At 21.7% G+C, this 19,247-nt stretch overlaps 2 protein-coding genes and 1 non-coding gene across 13 annotated transcripts; all 3 read left to right on the forward strand.

The window, feature by feature from the left end:
- Positions 1 to 790: 790 nt before the first annotated feature.
- Karybeta3 (karyopherin beta 3) lies at positions 791 to 9,578 on the forward strand. Its single transcript, XM_003696484.4, has 14 exons — positions 791 to 907; positions 1,928 to 2,077; positions 2,798 to 3,024; positions 3,202 to 3,298; positions 3,677 to 4,242; positions 4,550 to 4,658; positions 4,936 to 5,235; positions 5,331 to 5,513; positions 5,607 to 5,733; positions 5,811 to 6,173; positions 6,258 to 6,511; positions 6,661 to 7,181; positions 7,456 to 7,675; positions 7,765 to 9,578. The coding sequence occupies exons 1-14, from the start codon at positions 791 to 793 to the stop codon at positions 7,858 to 7,860; spliced, it is 3,330 nt and encodes a 1,109-aa protein (XP_003696532.3). The 3' UTR covers positions 7,861 to 9,578.
- On the forward strand, positions 3,389 to 3,516 carry LOC116414938 (small Cajal body-specific RNA 8). The gene has a single exon (XR_004225497.1).
- Positions 9,579 to 11,059: 1,481 nt separating the features above from the next.
- On the forward strand, positions 11,060 to 18,224 carry LOC100865804 (putative choline-phosphate cytidylyltransferase). Of its 11 annotated transcripts, none has more exons than XR_015290993.1 (10): positions 11,066 to 11,242; positions 12,967 to 13,111; positions 13,859 to 13,966; positions 14,336 to 14,444; positions 14,526 to 14,642; positions 14,795 to 14,946; positions 15,032 to 15,253; positions 15,398 to 15,565; positions 15,684 to 15,915; positions 16,158 to 16,546. XR_015290993.1 is itself a non-coding variant. In XM_012490225.3 (10 exons), the coding sequence occupies exons 2-10, from the start codon at positions 13,001 to 13,003 to the stop codon at positions 16,258 to 16,260; spliced, it is 1,212 nt and encodes a 403-aa protein (XP_012345679.1). In that variant the 5' UTR covers positions 11,066 to 11,242; positions 12,967 to 13,000; the 3' UTR covers positions 16,261 to 18,224. The 11 variants fall into 11 exon arrangements, 6 of the variants coding, with proteins under 6 accessions (XP_086760416.1, XP_012345679.1, XP_003696534.1 ...); XM_012490225.3 differs by having other exon boundaries at positions 15,684 to 15,805; positions 16,158 to 18,224; XR_001112522.3 differs by lacking the exon at positions 11,066 to 11,242 and adding an exon at positions 11,707 to 12,073 and having other exon boundaries at positions 16,158 to 18,224.
- Positions 18,225 to 19,247: the final 1,023 nt, after the last annotated feature.

A 19,247-nucleotide genomic window follows, 5' to 3' on the forward strand; every position in this document is an offset into this window, starting at 1 on the left:
ATAATTGAATAATATAACTCAATCTGAATTTTCGTATGATAATAGCAACGATGAAATTTTGTTTATTTTTAATTTCTTTTTATAAATTAATATTCTTTTCATAAATTATAATTCTTTTTATAAATTTTTTTTATAAATATGAAATTTTTGTTCAAGCATTTATAAATATTAATAAAATATATATGTTAAAAAATTACAAAATGTGGCCTTATCATTGAGAATCTGGATCGATTATAAACATATTGCTTTCTTTAATAAACTGACTGAAATACTTTATGATATGAAAAACGCAACAGATTATGATATGAGATTTTAAAGATATGTATTTAAATTATATGAACTGATAATAAAGAGATATTAGAATACCAGAAAGATTTAAATAAATATATATAAACCATATTCAATATAAATAAATATACTTATATATTTTTTCCTAATCCAAATCATTTAAAAATATATTATTTTTGTCTTATTTTTCACATCATTATTTTTCATATCATATTTCTTTTTCTTTTTCTATTAATCCTTCGTTCATGTTAAACGATTAATGAAATCAATAATATTTTATGAAAAAAACGAATGAATTATAATTTAAATTTTCTCTTAAAAATATTCAACATATTCATAATTAAAATAATTCATAATATATTTAAAAAAAATGTTTTAAGGCAAACACACAATTATAAAAATAGTTACCTTCGATTATAAATAAAATTCGTAAAGTTGGCAATAAATATCTAGAAATATTTTAATAATTTATGTTGGTAATATTAATTGACGATCAACTCGTATGAGTATGCGCTGTAGTTTCATTCGTTCGGTGACAATGGCGGCAGACCTTGATCAGTTTCAACAGCTTTTAAATACACTCCTGAGCACGGATAATGATGCCAGAACCCAAGCAGAAGTGCGTATATCTTTTATGATTTTTATACGTATATTTTATATATATTAATTTTTTTACAAAACATAAATCTTATAAAATGAGATACTTCATTTCCAGAGCACGTTGCCAACATGTTGTCAGAATTTGCATGTGGGCACCATTCAGTGATTTTTCGCATTGAATTACAGTTCTACTTAAAATTTTGTTAATAAATAATTTTATATAGTATCAATATAATTAGTTTCAAGTTAAATAAAATTAATTATTTTAGTGAATACTGACAAGTGTTTAGAAGAACCTAATAAAATCCAAAATGGTGTCCCGTGGTAGCATGCACCCCTCCAACCTTTTACATTCGTCCGTGTCATTTTTAATGCGATGCAAATATGCGTCTTATCAAACTTTTTTATGATTATTTTATCGTTTACATGATGCTATTATAACATTACAAGATAAAACAATTTAATTTAATATTAAGTAATACATAATATATAGTAAAACTACTTAGCAATACTTGTAATTTCTGTATTTCACTTTCCCGCCTACACAGGATCATTTTCGATTTGATTTCCGGTGTTTCTGAATCTACTTTAAATGATATAAAAAATATATTCATTTATATGAATATTATTTCATATATTTAAAGCTATATTATTATTGTTATTAATATTAACTTTTTAATTTTTTTTACATTTCATTTAATATGCATATATAAAACTAATGATACGATAAAAATAATGATAAACTATATAATCATATCTTATACTATACTTTTTTTTTTTAGTTTTATTTAGTAATTTAGTAATTTAAAATGTAATATTAAAATGTTAATTATGAATTATTATTTTTTAAATATTGATATTTCTTATTGACATTTATTTACTTCATACATCATTTAAGATAAAACTAAAATTATTAAACATGACTATTTTATTAATATTGTGATTTTTTTTTTTTACTGAAAATAAAAGTGTTTCATTATAAAAGATTAAATTTTAAAATATATGTTTGTATGTTATATTACATATTTTAATATTTTAGGATGCATACAACAATCTCCCAGTGGATAGCAAGGTGACATTTCTTTTAACTTCTTTATGCAATGCCACTCTTACAGAAGAGATGCGTGCTATGGCTGCCGTCTTGTTACGTCGACTCTTCTCTTCTGAATTTATGGATTTTTATCCTAAAGTAAATATATTTTTATTATATCTATTTTAATAATTTTCTAATTGTAAAAATGAAAATAAGCTTTATAATATATATGAGAAAATTTTTGTTTGCAATAAGTTTTATATTTTTTAAATTTTTATGTACTGAAGATATTGTTAAGCTTTTATTGCTGATACATATAGTAAGTTATAGACTAAAATAATTTCAAATCATATAATGCTCTCTGTAGTTTATGCCAACAACTATTGCCAATGATAAAGTGACCTATTATGTCTTATGAATTATCAATTTATATTATTTATTAAATCGATATTATATTTGTTATTATATATAAATATATTTTATGATATTTAAAAAACTTGTTATTATATGTTTTTCAAACATATAAAATATTTAGAAAATGTATACATATATAAATAAATATTTATAAAATTTTAAAGAAAAGATATAATAATTTCAGATATAATAATTTTAAAATTATTGATTGATTTAAAATTTTTATAATTTTCATAATTTAAGAATATATTAAAATTTTTAAATCTTTAGCTATGTTCTTACAAAAAGTTACATAAGCATTTTGTAAAAATTAAAATTTTATTAAATATAGATTAATGTACATCTTTTGCAAAATTCTTATATAAAAATTTATATTTTAATAAATTATAATATATATAAAGAAAAATTCATCTGCTATAATGTAATATATTTTTGTTTATCAATAGCTGTATTTATTTTTAGATTCCACCAGAAGCACAAGCTCAATTAAAAGAGCAAATTTTATTATCTGTTCAAAATGAACAGACAGAAACTATTCGACGTAAGGTTTGTGAGGTTGCAGCTGAAGTTGCAAGAAATTTGATTGATGAAGATGGTAATAATCAGTGGCCAGAGTTTCTGCAGTTCCTATTCCAATGTGCAAATAGTCCTGTACCAGCATTGAAAGAAAATGCTCTTCGAATGTTCACGTAAGTTTTTATATATATATATATTATATATATAATGTTAATATATAAATAATATATATATATTAATATATATATATATATATATAATATATATTAAATATATAATGTTTTTACTGTAAATAATATATAATTTCGAATTTCATCGCATACATATTCATTTTAAATAAATATATATAGATCCGTCCCAGGCGTATTTGGAAATCAACAAGCAAATTATTTGAATCTTATAAAACAAATGTTACAACAATCAATTATGGATTCTGCAAACTATGAGGTATTATAAAATATATTATTTCATATATATTTATATTTTTTATATTTTTATATTTTTTGTACATTCATTTTATATTTTCAATGTTTAATATGGAAAAATGATACACGAGATAAAAATAGTTTAATTTCTCGTCATAAATTCTTCCTATAGAAAAATTGCCTTCTGATGACTATGATTTGTGAAGATTTAATTTATAGACAGATACGGGGCATACAAAAATTAATTAAAGTTTTGTTTACTTGTATATGTAATTTTTTTTTTTTTTTTGTTTTTTTTTATCATTATTATTATTATTCGTTTTTTTTTGCGTATCGCATAAAAATAATTATTTTCTTTTCTAAATTTTATTTTTAATAATTATAATAATTTTTATTATAGGTCAGATTTCAAGCAGTAAGAGCAATTGGGGCCTTTATCATTTTGCATGATAAAGAAGAAAATATACAGAAACATTTTTCAGAATTATTACCGGCAATTGTACAAGTAATTGCTCAATCAGTAGAAAAACAAGGAGATGATGCTCTCTTAAAAGTTTTAATTGATTTAGCAGAATCAACGCCTAAGTTTTTGAGATTACAATTAGAAACTATAATGGAAATGTGTATGAAAATATTTTCGAATGAGGATATGGCTGATTCATGGAGGCAATTAGCATTGGAAGTATTAGTAACATTAGCAGAAACTGCTCCTGCAATGGTACGTAAAGTTGGTGGAAAATATATTGCATCTCTAGTACCATTGGTACTAAAAATGATGACAGATATAGAAGAAGATGAAAAATGGAGCTTTTCTGATGAAATCGTTGATGATGACAATGATAGTAATAATGTTGTTGCTGAAAGTGCTTTAGACAGATTAGCGTGTGGTTTAGGTGGTAAAACTATGTTACCACAAATTGTACAAAATATTCCTTCAATGTTGAATAATAGTGATTGGAAGTACAGGTAAATATTCATAATGTATTTTCAATATTCATAATATTCATCACAGAATAGTCAGCAGTTATTCGTCCTATCCAAATAATTGCGTTACTTCTGTGATAGAGTAATCTTTCAAATTATCTATTTTTATCTATCGTTTTGATAGTTAAAAATTCAAGATTTTTGAAGGATGTTCTTTAATAAGAGAGTTGATAATAATATTACAATATTATTGTCATAGATTTAGAACAAACATTTATATTTTTGCTAATTTATTAAAAATATATAATAAAATTATAGTTATAAATATTCAAAAAAATTTATAATATAGACATGCTGCTCTTATGGCAATATCAGCTGTTGGAGAAGGTTGTCATAAACAAATGGAAGCAATATTACCTCAAATTATGGAAGGAGTTATACAATATTTGCAAGATCCCGTAAGTTTAAAAACTATATTTTTTTCTGATAAATTTCATTAAAATACCATGAATTGAGTCAGCAGTTATATTTTTTGATATAAATATAATAGCGTTACGTTCATGGCAAAGTAAAACGAAAAATTTTTTATTCATATATATTGTCGTTCTGACGGTATATTAGAATATGTTTTTTGGAGTTCTTAAAAATTGGCTATTGTTTTTTCTAAGATAGTCATAGTTTTGGAACATACATATTTATCTATTGATTAATTATATTTATTAATATATTTTGCAGCATCCTCGTGTAAGATATGCAGCTTGTAATGCAGTAGGTCAAATGTCAACTGATTTTGCACCTATATTTGAAAAAAAATTTCATGACAAAGTCATTCCTGGTTTATTAATGGTTTTGGACGATAATGCAAATCCAAGAGTTCAAGCTCATGCTGGTGCAGCACTTGTAAATTTTAGTGAAGATTGTCCAAAAAATATATTAACACCATATTTAGATGCTATTATGGCTAAATTGGAATCAATTCTTACTGCTAAATTTCAAGAATTAGTTGAGAAAGGAACTAAACTTGTTTTAGAACAAGTAAGCATATTAACTATGTAATTAAATAAAATTAGTGTATATATAATTATTTTTTTAATCTGTAATAATAATTTTTTTCAAATTTTTTTTTATAGGTTGTTACAACTATCGCATCTGTTGCTGATACATGTGAAGAACAATTTGTAACATATTATGATAGATTAATGCCGTGTCTAAAATATATTATTCAAAATGCTAATCAACAAGAACATAAAATGTTACGTGGGAAAACAATTGAATGCGTAAGTCTTATAGGACTTGCAGTAGGACCTGAAAAGGTATAATAATACTAAGCAATAAAAAATGACATAAAATATTTAATATTTTTTTAAAAAATACATTATATAACTATATTTTTTATGGTTATATAGTTTATTGCAGATGCTAGTGAAGTTATGGACATGTTACTAAAAACTCATTCAGAAGGAGATCTTCCAGATGATGATCCACAAACAAGTTATCTTATATCCGCATGGACACGAATTTGTAAAATTCTTGGTAAGAAATTAAAAAATTTTTTTTTTTTAGATAAAATATATTAAAATATGAATAACAATAATAATTAAATTCTTTAGGTAAACAATTTGAGCAATATTTGCCATTAGTAATGGGCCCAGTTTTACGAACAGCTGCTATGAGACCTGAAGTGGCTTTATTAGATAATGAAGATATGGAAGGTATAGAAGATGTTGATTGGGAATTCATCTCTCTTGGTGAACAACAAAACTTCGGAATTAAAACAGCTGGTTTAGAAGATAAAGCTTCTGCCTGTGAAATGTTAGTTTGCTATGCACGTGAATTGAAGGAAGGTTTTGCAGATTATGCAGAAGAAGTAGTACGGCTAATGGTTCCTATGCTGAAATTTTATTTTCATGATGGTGTTAGAACAGCTGCTGCTGCAAGTTTACCATATCTTCTTGATTGTGCAAAAATAAAAGGTTAATTAATAATAATTATACGGATATATTTACATAAAATATCAATTCTTTGTATTATAATTATAAATAATAATTAAATTACAGGTCCACAATATCTTGAAGGAATGTGGGCATATATTTGTCCTGATCTTTTAAAAGCAATTGATACAGAACCTGAATCTGATGTTTTATTAGAATTATTGTATTCGTTGGCCAAATGTATTGAAACACTTGGTGCAGGTTGCTTAGGAGCACAACCTATGGCTGAACTTTTACGCATATTGGATAAATTACTTAATAAACATTTTGAAAGAGCAGTAGCTAGATTGGAAAAACGTAAAGATGAAGATTATGATGAAGTAAGATTTTGTATATATAATTTTGACATAAAATTTAATTATTAACATTATAAGCATTATTATTAACTATTATTTACTATTATTAATTATTATTATATTATAATTAATTATAACTATTATTAATTATTAACATTTTATTAAAATTATAGATTGTTGAAGAACAACTTGCTGATGAAGATAATGAAGATGTATATACTTTAAGTAAAATAGCAGATATTTTACATGCTTTATTCACTACTCATAAATCTTCATTTTTCCCTTATTTCGATCAAATTTGTGGACATTTTGTTAAATTATTAAGTCCTGAAAGATCTTGGTCAGATCATCAATGGGCTTTATGTGTTTTTGACGATGTAATAGAATTTGGCGGACCTGAATGTGCAAAATATCAAGAATATTTTTTACGACCAATGATACAATATGTATCAGATAAATCAGCAGAAGTAAGACAAGCAGCAGCTTATGGTTGTGGGGTTTTAGGACAATACGGAGGAGAAGCATTTGCTCAAGCATGCGCAGAAGCTTTACCTAGATTAATGGAAGTTATAAATGATCCAGAATCTAGATCACCTGAAAATGTCAATCCTACAGAAAATGCTATTTCTGCAGTAACAAAAATTCTTAAATATAATAATAAAGCAATTAATGTCGATGAAATACTTCCTCATTGGTAAGTTGATATTTTTTAATTTTGATATATAATACAAAATGATTTTTTTTGTTAGAGGACTCAAAAATAATATAAATAATATCTAATATCGAAAAATATATATAATTCAGCGATTATTTTTCAATATATAAAAATTGATTTTGAAACAATTATGGATGTATATATAAAAGAAAAATGGGAGTATGTGATGGATGATATCTCTTTGGGTCTTTTAGCAAAAGAACCATATATTATATTAATTGTAAAAAAATTAGTAAAAAATTTATTTATCCAGGCTCTCTTGGCTACCAGTGGTAGAAGATGAAGATGAAGCACCTTATGTTTATGGATATTTATGTGATTTAATTGAAGCAAATCACGTAGCAGTTTTAGGACCAAATAATTCGAATCTACCTCGGTTAATAAGTTTTTTTGCAGAAGCATTTTACAAAGATGCCGTACCAACAGATAATCCTGTCATGGGTAGAATTCTTAGCATTGTTAGACAAATACAGGTATAAGTAAACAATGTATATTATATAAAGTATATTTTTATTCTATTGCATATTTATGTTTTAAAAAAATAATCTATTCTCTGTTTTAGAACAACGAGTCTATGTTCCAGGCATGCATAAATGCATTAACAGCAGATCAACAACAGGCACTGCATGAGGCACTTCGTGCACAGCCTACTAATTAGCCATTTGCTTTTACCCTCGATCTTTAATATTTTAATATAAAAGAAAAAAACATACACACACACATTTGCTTTAATAAAGCTTGTGGAGAAATCACAGATTTTAGGTAGCTATGGAACAATTGCGCCAGCCTAATTATGAAGAGAAATAATTGTATGTAACTATTTGATATAATTCATATATTTGTTGATTGTATTTCATTAGTAGATACAATAGTCATCCCATTTTTTACTATTTGGAATTGTTGCGAATTACATACCATAAAACTTGTACTTGTCATTACTTGATGAAGTGTGATATGTTAAACATAAATTTAGCAATATAAAATTTATTAAATTATATAAGTGAGTTCGCACTGACGAAATTTTTATAATTCATTATTTTTGCTTAACTTATAATGATAATACAATAAAATAATATTACATTCATGAATTTATTTTTAACATAAAATTAAAACAAGACACATTTCCCGCCATTGCGAGCCGAACGATGCTTAGTGTCTATTTTTTTCTTTCTCACTTTTTTCTTTTTTAATGCTTTGTAAATTGCATAGTATTTGTAAACACTAACTCCAGTTTTGGAGTTTAGAATATTAAGAATGTTCATAGAATAATATTACATTTTTGTCATTGCGATCTCTTTGTCCCAATTATCCGCCTTCTGATACTACTTTTTTGGCAGAACAAAACTGCGAAAAATAGACTGGAAAAACACCAACTCATTGCTATCATAAATGATGGCATAATATATTGTGATTTAGGTATTTTTATTATTAAATTTAGGTACAGTAAATGTTATTTAATAATATCGATAATATTACAGCGTTGAAGTTAGACGAAACTGTATACGAATGCCTTTTAAATGAAACGTAATGAACTGCAATATGTAAAACATTTTATATTTTGATATATTAAATTATTTGTTAATTCTAATTCAACACATTGGATTACATTAGAACAAAAAGTATACATTTTCAGTTTGATATAAAGTATACTTAATTGTGTAATTTTACAGCTAATTTACATTGATTTATTACGCTTATTTAGCTGTAATTTTGCAATTTGTTATTGCGTAAAATAAAGTATAACAATGAAACGAAGATATATTACTGAAATAAGTTGAAAAAATGCTGGGCATTACGTTTCTTCCGGTTATTGTGTAATGACAATGTGAATTAAGGACAGTGGCGTAAAAAAAATGACTGAATGGAGTAACATTACAATTTCTTGTTCTTGTTGCTATTTATTTGTACACAATAATTATCATGATATTTACCATTGCAGGCGAATTTGCAATGGAAAATATTTCAGAAGTAAAATCTGCTACTAGTTACAACAAAATCCTCAAAAAATTTTTTTTTGTTACGACACAAAAGAATATAACTAATGGTCGGACATTTATTTGTATGTATATATCAAAGTATATAAATATTAAAACTAAGTACGTAAAGTTGAATTACATAAATGTAATTATTGATAATTAGTAGGCACTGCCTCATTAATTATTTCATGAAGACTAAGATCTTGTGAAATAGATACAAGCAATGTGCGATTGTATACATTTCAATTAAGAATTATTGAAGGACTGTTCGTGCGATGTATTGTGACAAAAAGATTTGTGAAAACAAAATCAATATGAAAAAAGTAAAATTATAATTCTTATAATTATATAGAGATTATTTTAAAGTTATTATTAATTAAAATAAATCTCAGCTTTTTAATTGATTGTTTTGCTTTACCTTTAAAATTATATATTTTATTCGTAATATAAATGAAATTTTTACAATGTAAGAAAGAATCGTAATTATCGTTATATTACATTTAATTTTCGTTTATAAAAAAAAAATATATTTAAATTATTACTTATTGATATATATTTAATCATATATATAATTTATTATATAAACTTATGAAATTACGATCAATTATATAAATACTTAAATTTAAATTTGAATATATCATAATATATATAGAAATAAAAGTAATGACAGTATATTTTCATTTAGAGGTTTTTATTTAGTTGAGTAGTTAAGTTTTTGTTTATGTATACACTAAAAATAAATTAAAAATATATGCTGCATGTCTTTTTTATGCGAAACATTTTGTTATATAGTATTTAACAATTGTATATCAATCGAAACATAAATGTTAAATATGCGTTCGATGAATTACTGTAAAAAATATACAAAATGCGAGTATTGAGCAATTTTCTCTTACGAGTTTATCAAATATTGCGTCAAAAATCTTCCGTAATTCATATTAAATATTTACTTTAATGATATTTTAATCTATTCTAAATAATTCGTTCGTTAATTATGTTTTGTTTTTAATAAATTAGTTATGCCATATTTCAGTCATTAATTCAATTAACATTTAAGAGAATAAAATTTTTTTAGATTGAAATATTTTGTTTGTTATTACATATATAAGTACATATTAAATCTATTATAGATGTTATCAGATAAATTACACATATGTAATTATGTATGGCTAAACAAAAAATTTATAACATAAAAATGATACATTAAATTATGCTAAAAAAATTTATTTTATACAATTATAAAAATGACATAAAAAAAAAATAATTTCTTAAATAAAAATCTCTATCCTTTAATTATATCATATGTAATAATAAAATTATGTCAAAATGATAACAAAAAATTTAATTTCCCTTGTAAAAAATTTGTATTTAAGAAAATTAAAACTATCATTACTATTACTATATAAATGAACATTTTATTAAAATAAAAAGATGAATGTACAATAAACAACTGAAATAAAAAAAAATATGTTCAAAATATATAAATTTTCGTTATTTTAATTTATATTATTTATATTATTATATGATCAAATTATATTTATTTATTATATTTATATTATTATATTTATTTTATATAACAATATAAAATATTTATTATTAATTATCATTATTATTCAAACTTATAATATATTTCAATAATGACAAAATTATTCATTATTTTTAATCTAAAAAATATTAATAATTTGATATTTTTATAATATAATTATATGTATAATAATATTATTTCTATATTCATATAAAATAATTTTAATAATTAATTTTACATAAAATACACACATAAATATATATATATGTATGTATATATATATATATTTTGAAAGTATATGTACATTTGTGGCCATGCGATAAGTATATAATATTATGATCATCCGATATTACGTCATCATTCCCCCTCCTTTCTTTAATTAACACTCATAAAAAATGTTTGGTGCACATATTTTATGCATTACAAGTAACATATCTGTTATGTGAAATTTATTTTTAATTGATCAACTTCTTATTATTAGTTTAGTTTCTTCAACAGTTAAAAGTGTAACAATCCGGTGTAACTATTGTCTTAAAAAAGTATGTTCTTTTAAAATCAAAAAGTACATTATTTTACTTATTCTTTTTAAATCACACTTTAAACATAAAAAGATTATATTTTTATATTAATAAATATTATTTTATGTTTAACAAATTTTAATTGTTTAATAAAAATCAAATAACTATATTTATAAATTATAATTTATTTTCAATATTGCATAATATTTAATAAAATAAATTATTTGAAGAATAATTGGAAACTAATTCATTTTTTTTCCTTCTTTTTTCTTATAAATACTATTATCTAATATATATAATTAATTTGAATAATCTAAATAGATTTTAGAATATTTGGCATTTATAAATTGTTACATTCACAATAAAAATAAGAAAGGAAAGAATTTCTAGAAAGAATAATCTAGAGTATGATATTTTAATGTTTTTATTTTTGATAATTATTGAAACCGCACTAGATTTAAATAAAGATATTTATATGGCTTCTTGCCCTCATTTGTAATTCTCATACTCTCCTAACATAGGACTCATGCATATACACTTTTTCATTTGTCTCGTGGTTCATAGTGCTATTATTTCGTCCCTGATAATATACTGAAAATGTGTAATACGTAGTATCCACAAGTGTTATAACAGTTGTGTGATATCTTAGTCGTGAAATAGTATTTTAAAATAACATAAAATGTGAAATTTCTTTAAAAATTTTCAAGAATTTATTTTTTAAATTTTTCTAAAAATCTGATAAATCAAATAATGAGTTCAATAAACTTCTAGCGGAACTCCGATTTTTCGTCATATCCTATTACTTATCTTTATAGTCAATCGTCGTGTATACAGAAATTAGGGCGTGAAAAGGTTCGTTTAGTTCAATTGGAATTTATAAAAGTTTAAAAAGAAAGTATATATAAAGTTAAAAAATATATGTAAAAATAAATTTTAAAAAGCCGAGTGAACAAGTTACTTGAGATTATACATTATTATTAAATTTTAAATATTATATCTTTGATTGATTATATCTGATGATATCTGATTATATGATGTTTTCTGTATTCTTCTTTTTTTAACTATAAAACATATTTTAACAACATGCTATTGTTTTACAAGGAATAAATGTATACTTTAAAAATTTTATTGAATGATAATATGTAATAACACCAAACATGACTGGTTCACAAATAATTCGGCACATCTCTAATTGTCTCCTGGAGATTATACGATTATTTATGAATATTTTATAATCATAATGATTCGTAATCCTAAAATTATAATAATGACATTGATCAATAATTTTAAGATAACTTGTGAAAACCAGGTAAACGTTCATCAATTTCTTGTGTAGATTATAAATGAATATTATATGTAAATATATGTATAATTAAAATAGTATTTAGTATTTAATAGCTTTTAATATCTTAATTTAAGTATTATTAAAAATATTTACGAATTTTATTTTATTTTTTATTTTTTATGAAACAAATATAAATATAAATTTATAATTTTAATAATATAAATTTAAAATTTATATTCTATATAATTGTAAAATTTATTTTCTAAAATTAATTCATTATATGTAATTCAAATAAAAGATTATATATATATAATTTTTATTTTATATTTTATATTTTATATTTTATTTTTATTATATATTTTATACATTTTGTATTATTTTTAATGATAAGACATTATACAAACAATTTAATTATTTATAATAATATAAATAATAATAATTTAAATATTTTGTTTAATAGGTTTTTTATGGACCTAATATTGAAGCAGTAAAAAATGTCTAGAAAGCGTGCTAGAGAAGAAACTATGTTGAATTCTACATCATATTCAAATATTCAAAATGGAGAAGATGCATCTTGCTCCAGAGAAGATTCACCTGTATATCCTGTAAGTAGCATTTAATATAATAAATAAAATTTATTATAAATTCATTAATATTATGAATAATATAAGTTGTTTATATTATTTTGTCATTTGATATTTTATTAATTTAAAGTAATATAAATATATATTTATTATGTTAAAAATTTGTATTAATATGTACAATATATTATATAAAATATACATTTATTTTTTATTGATTTAGTTATAATAGTATAATTTATATTATAGCTTATATTAGCTATAATATAATTTATATATATATATATATATATTTATATATAAATTATATTATAATAATAGAGAATTATCTATAATAATTCAAAGATAATATATCTGTAATTTCATGTATATTGTATCATTCATTTATATATCTAGTTTCATAGAAGCAGAAGTTTTTAATGATAATGATGTAATATATGATGCAAGATCATCCATCCAACCATATCTAATGAAATATAATATTGCGAATACTTAATTCTTTAAATAGTCTTGTTGAAATATTTTACGAGTAACTATATTAATGTAGATTTTGTAACATACTTATGATTTACATTATTATATGTAATCTAAAATTTTTTTTTTAATATATAAAGAAGTTTTATATTTCAAAAAAATTTTATCTTTTCTATAAAAAATTTGAAGATTTGTAAAAGCTAATTGAATTTAAAGAAATTTTATAGGTAAATTATTTGAAAATTTATTTTTTTTCTTTTTTTTTTATAAAAAAATAATTTTTTTTAATATTAACAGCTAGTGACAATGACTTGGAGAAGCAACAGGAATTCACATAATGAATCAGGTCAAATTTCACTGAAAAAGTATAATAGTGAAATTTCTATTTACCACAAAGAACTTCCAGTGAGTTTAATTTTTTTTTTTAATAATTTTAATGCTGAAATATATATCCTTAATTTTTTTATCTTTTTATTTTAATTTTAAAAATAAATATAAATACTTTATTTTTCATATAATTAAAATAAAGCAATTCTTAAAATTTATGAGGAAAAGACTGTTATTATTTATTTATTATATTGATATTATTTAAAAATTAATTATATATTTTAAATTTATAATATTAAATTAATATAAATTTATATTAATATTATATTTAAATATAATCAATATTTTAAAAATAAAAATTTTTTTGAAATCTTAGTACATATATTAATTGTATATATTAATATGTATATATTTTTTATCATGCTATTTATATTAAATTTATTGCAGTCAATTTGCAAGGAAGCACCTTTTAGTGATGATCCAGAAGCACTTGCTGAAAGAAATGCATGTGATTACAATATTCGCATTACATTAAAGATGGCAAAAAGTGGTAAAGGTTAGTATAGTTAAAAATTAATTAGATATTATTTATTAAAAACTTTTGAATGTTGTATTAATAACTTTTGTAATGGTTTAGCTCCCAGAAAAATCAGAGTCTATGCAGATGGTATTTATGATCTATTTCATCAAGGACATGCACGGCAACTTTTACAAGCAAAAAATATTTTCCCTAATGTATATCTTATTGTAGGAGGTAAAAAATAAATTTTAATTTTTTAATATATAGCATAAATATTATATAGTATTATTAAAAAATATTTTTATAAAAAATAAAGATGTATAAAATGTATAATTATTATATAATTATATAATCTCTTATAAAATATGTAATTTTTATAATTACAGTTTGTAATGATCAGTTAACACATAGTAAAAAAGGAAGAACAGTTATGACAGATGTTGAAAGATATGATGCAGTAAGACATTGTCGTTATGTAGATGAAGTGGTTAGAGATGCACCTTGGGAATTAGATGATGAATTTCTTATAAAACATAAAGTAAACTGAAATATATAATATTTTTTCTAGATATATATGAAATATTTATTAAATGTTAGTATTTAATTCTTTATGTTATTTTTAGATTGATTTTGTTGCTCATGATGATATACCTTATATGACAGATGATAGCACAGATGTTTATGCTGCCTTAAAGGCTAAAGGTATGTTCGTAGCTACACAAAGAACAGAAGGAGTATCAACATCAGATATTGTTGCAAGAATAGTTAAAGATTATGATATTTATGTAAGAAGAAATCTTGCGCGAGGCTATAGTGCAAAAGAACTTAATGTTTCTTTTCTCAATGTAAGTATTGTAAATTAGTGAGAAAAAGATATAAGTTGCTATGCTATAACAATAAATAATTGTTATTTTTATTTCATTATAAATATTTTTTAAACAATACTATTTTTAAGCAATGATATTTTACAATAAAATATATTCTTATAGGAAAAAAAATTTCGTTTACAAAATAAATTTGATGATTTAAAAGATAAAGGTAAAAGAGTAATGGAGAATATTGGTGAAAAACGTATGGATATGATTAGCAAATGGGAAGAAAAATCTCGAGATTTTATCGATGCTTTTCTACTTTTATTTGGAAGAGAAGGTAGATTGGTGAGTAGCATGAAAAATTTTGATTTCAATATTAATAATACCTTGCAGACTATCATTAAAAGAATAATTAATATATTATTATATATTATATATTAATTAATATTAATAATTTTTACAGTCAACAATTTGGAATGAAAGTAAAGGTCGTTTAATGCAAGCATTATCTCCTCCTGCAAGTCCAAAAAGAGATGGCAGTCCAAATGGCAGTAATAGCAGCAATAATGATGAAGATCAGACAAGGTACATCACAGCATTCGAGTCAATTGACTAAAATGCAACACCACTTCATTCTGTACTGCTTCTATATGAAAACCTTCAATACTTCACACCACCCATTTGCAGCATGTTATGTTAGTATACAATTCCACTGTTATACATTAGATAAATTTTAAGCAGTAACACACAATTTAACCATTGCTTGTTGTAAAAGATGTGTTTCATTTTCTTTATCCTTTCTATGTATATAATATATGTATAGTGCATAACATAATATTGTCACAAAAATTTTCGTTTAAATATCTACAAAATAAAATGTTACTTATTTAATATTAATTCAAATTAATTGAATTAATATATATGATTTATGTTACAGTCCACCACCGAAAAAGACTGGCCGTTTTGAATATTCGCAGAGTAATTATTATTTAAGCGATGATTATAGCGACGATGAAGAAGAAAATTTGCACTCCAAATGATAACCTCTTTTTTCAAAATCACATTCTTCATTTTGACCAAAAATATCGTGCAATCTCTTTAAAAATGTTTAAAAATAATTTTATGCATCTATGTGATTTATTAATATGGATTGTAATGTTATGCTTAATAATCTTTTTATGCTATGATTTCATACTACATACGATATAAAATTATTTGTTGTAATGATTTCATTCAATCCAATCATGCATTATTATATATTAACTAGATTATATATGTGCATGAACATTACAGAAGTCATATAGATTACTTAAATCGTTACAACTATTCTTGAGAGTTTCATTATCATATCGTTATTTATATTATTAATAAGTTCCTATAATCTGGTTTTGAATGATATTATTGTTCATCTTGAATTTCATAGAAGAATTTCTAATAGTTAAACGCATATTTTCATTTATGCAAGAAAGTCTGTGGTTCAAATGATCAGTTAACAATATTTATTAATTTTCAATTTTTTTGTTACTAATTTTATATAACATTTTTTTACAAGTTATTCTATAATTAATAATTTAAATAATATATATTTGCAGTGAAAATATCTGCAATTAATATTAAATTATATTTTGATTTTTATAATACATAGATGATTTAAATATGTATATATATACATGTATATGTATATGTATATATATTTTTTTCAATAATCCATTTTAAAAGTCATACTGAAGACATTTAGAATTGTTTATGAAAAGTTAGTATACATAAAATTAATATTTACTTATATTTTAAATTGCATTAATGATAAAATAATACGAAAATATGAAGTAAACAAAAAATTTATCGAAGAATGAATTTATGAATTTATATATATATATATTTATTCATTACTATTAATTTAATTTGAACTATGAAATTATTAGAAATTATTCAAAAATTTGTATTACAAAAAGTTGTATTACAAAAATTTTAATAGTATTGAAGAAATTTGAACAAATGTAATTTTATAAATGATTGTTCTTGTTTAATCTAAAGTATTTATAAAATATAAAAATTTTTAATTTATTTTTATTAGTAAATAATCACGTGTGTAGTAAAATTCTTGAATATGAATCAATAGAATTCAAGAGAATGAATAAAAATCAAAATGAATAATAGAATTTTAATTTAAATAAGTACACATCAAAATAAGAATTATTTTGAAGATGGTGCTTTTATTTGAATATATACAGATATAATAACCCTGGAATGGTACAACCATTTTTATACTTTGAAATCATAATGTAGTTTCATAATATTCTTGTATTATCGTATGATTACTAAAACATTTGAATGAAATATTTTTTTAATATATAAATAAAATATATGATAAAAATAATTATTTTTATTTTCAATATGTAGCATCAGAATAATGTAATTTTTAACGCTAGCAACTTTGTTAATAGCGTATAGTTCCAGGGATAAAAAAGTATACATTAGATGAGTTTTAAATATAAAATCAAGATTTAACATATACATATTAAAAATCTGTAAAAAAAAAAGAAAAAGCATATAAATTTGTATACATTGAAGTGTTTTTGTTTCTTAAAATGTACCAATGGTGCCTGAGTTTAATATCTTTCATTTAAATATATATATATAAAGTAGTATATTTCCGTATGAAGCATGTCATTAAATTTTTAAAGTATATATGTTTATATTTGCTTCCCAATGTAACTGATGCATAAATTAGTAACATGTAATAATACGTGATAAGATATAGTATTTTCGATATCTTTTTTAATGTATACATCCAAAAATATTTAGACACGCACAGTTTTATGATCGATAAAATAAATTTATGTAATTTTAACAGTTTTCCTGTAAATTACACTCTAGATTTTTAAAACAAAAAAAATATCTACATTGTAAAAATTATATCTTAAATGCAAACACAAAATGTAGTAATGTTCCATATTATTTATGTAAGAGCAAAAATAAAAGCTGTTTAATGAAATATTACAAATCGGATTACTTTTTAATTATAATTATAATGTATATATAATTAAACAATTTTTATTATTTTAATATTTCATATTTTTCTTATAAATATTAATAGTTCAATTTTTAAGAAAATTTAATTGACAATTACATGTACATTTTTTTTATTTTTTTATGTATAATATAATACATTTTGATTTATGCAATTATATAGACATAACGTTACGAAACGATTTCAATTTAAAAATGTAATAATTATAAAAATACCATTGATTATTATTTAAATATTTGATATTTATTTATTATATATATTTATTTTTTACATAAAGTATAATTATTTAATTACTAATTATATTGTTTCAAAAGTTTAAATTGTACATTTACATTTAAAAAAATAGTATTGTTATCAATGCTACCATCCATTTAAATAAAAATTTAATCATGTCAAATCAAAAAAAAATTGATCAAATCATAAATGGAAATTGTATATATGTATAATTGTGTATTTATATATATATATATATATATATATATTTATACATTTTTTTTCTACATTTATATTAAATATATTTTTTATATTTATATTAATTAACATATATTTTCTATATTATTAATTATTTGATTTTTTTATGTATGGTATAATTGCTTAGGAAAGATTAAAATAAAAACTTTAAATTTTTTTATTTTGCATTTTATTTTTTTTATTTTAATTCTTTGCAATTATATAGTACAATAATTTAATAGTAATAGGACTAATAAATAGTTCACTATATTGTTATGCATATATACAATAAAGCTTTTTTATTAAGACTTTATAAATTCATTTATAATTAAATTATAAAATTATCATTTTATATGATTTAATGTTTGTAAATAATTCAACAACTTTCCTGAATTATATTTATACAATTCTTATATTCACTTAATCTTTTTTACTTATATTAAAATTAATAATTAAATTTTTTTAATATACTAATATTTTTTTTTAATACTAATATTTACTTAAATTAATGTAAATATTTTAAATATAAGTATGTAATATCAAATC

The sequence above is a fragment of the Apis florea genome, unplaced genomic scaffold, assembly GCF_048593485.1.
Source record: "Apis florea isolate Af1SG1 unplaced genomic scaffold, ASM4859348v1 contig_2350_pilon, whole genome shotgun sequence".
Lineage (NCBI taxonomy): Eukaryota > Metazoa > Arthropoda > Insecta > Hymenoptera > Apidae > Apis > Apis florea.

Coding starts and splice junctions, on each gene's coding strand:
- LOC100865804 (XM_012490225.3), top strand. CDS start 13,001: ATGTCTAGAAAGCGTGCTAGAGAAGAAACTATGTTGAATTCTACATCA. Junction 14,643..14,794: donor TGTATATCTTATTGTAGGAG/GTAAAAAATAAA, acceptor TTATAATTACAG/TTTGTAATGATCAGTTAACA. Junction 15,566..15,683: donor TTGGAAGAGAAGGTAGATTG/GTGAGTAGCATG, acceptor TAATTTTTACAG/TCAACAATTTGGAATGAAAG.
- Karybeta3 (XM_003696484.4), top strand. CDS start 791: ATGAGTATGCGCTGTAGTTTCATTCGTTCGGTGACAATGGCGGCAGAC. Junction 3,025..3,201: donor AATGCTCTTCGAATGTTCAC/GTAAGTTTTTAT, acceptor AAATATATATAG/ATCCGTCCCAGGCGTATTTG. Junction 4,659..4,935: donor TACAATATTTGCAAGATCCC/GTAAGTTTAAAA, acceptor TATATTTTGCAG/CATCCTCGTGTAAGATATGC.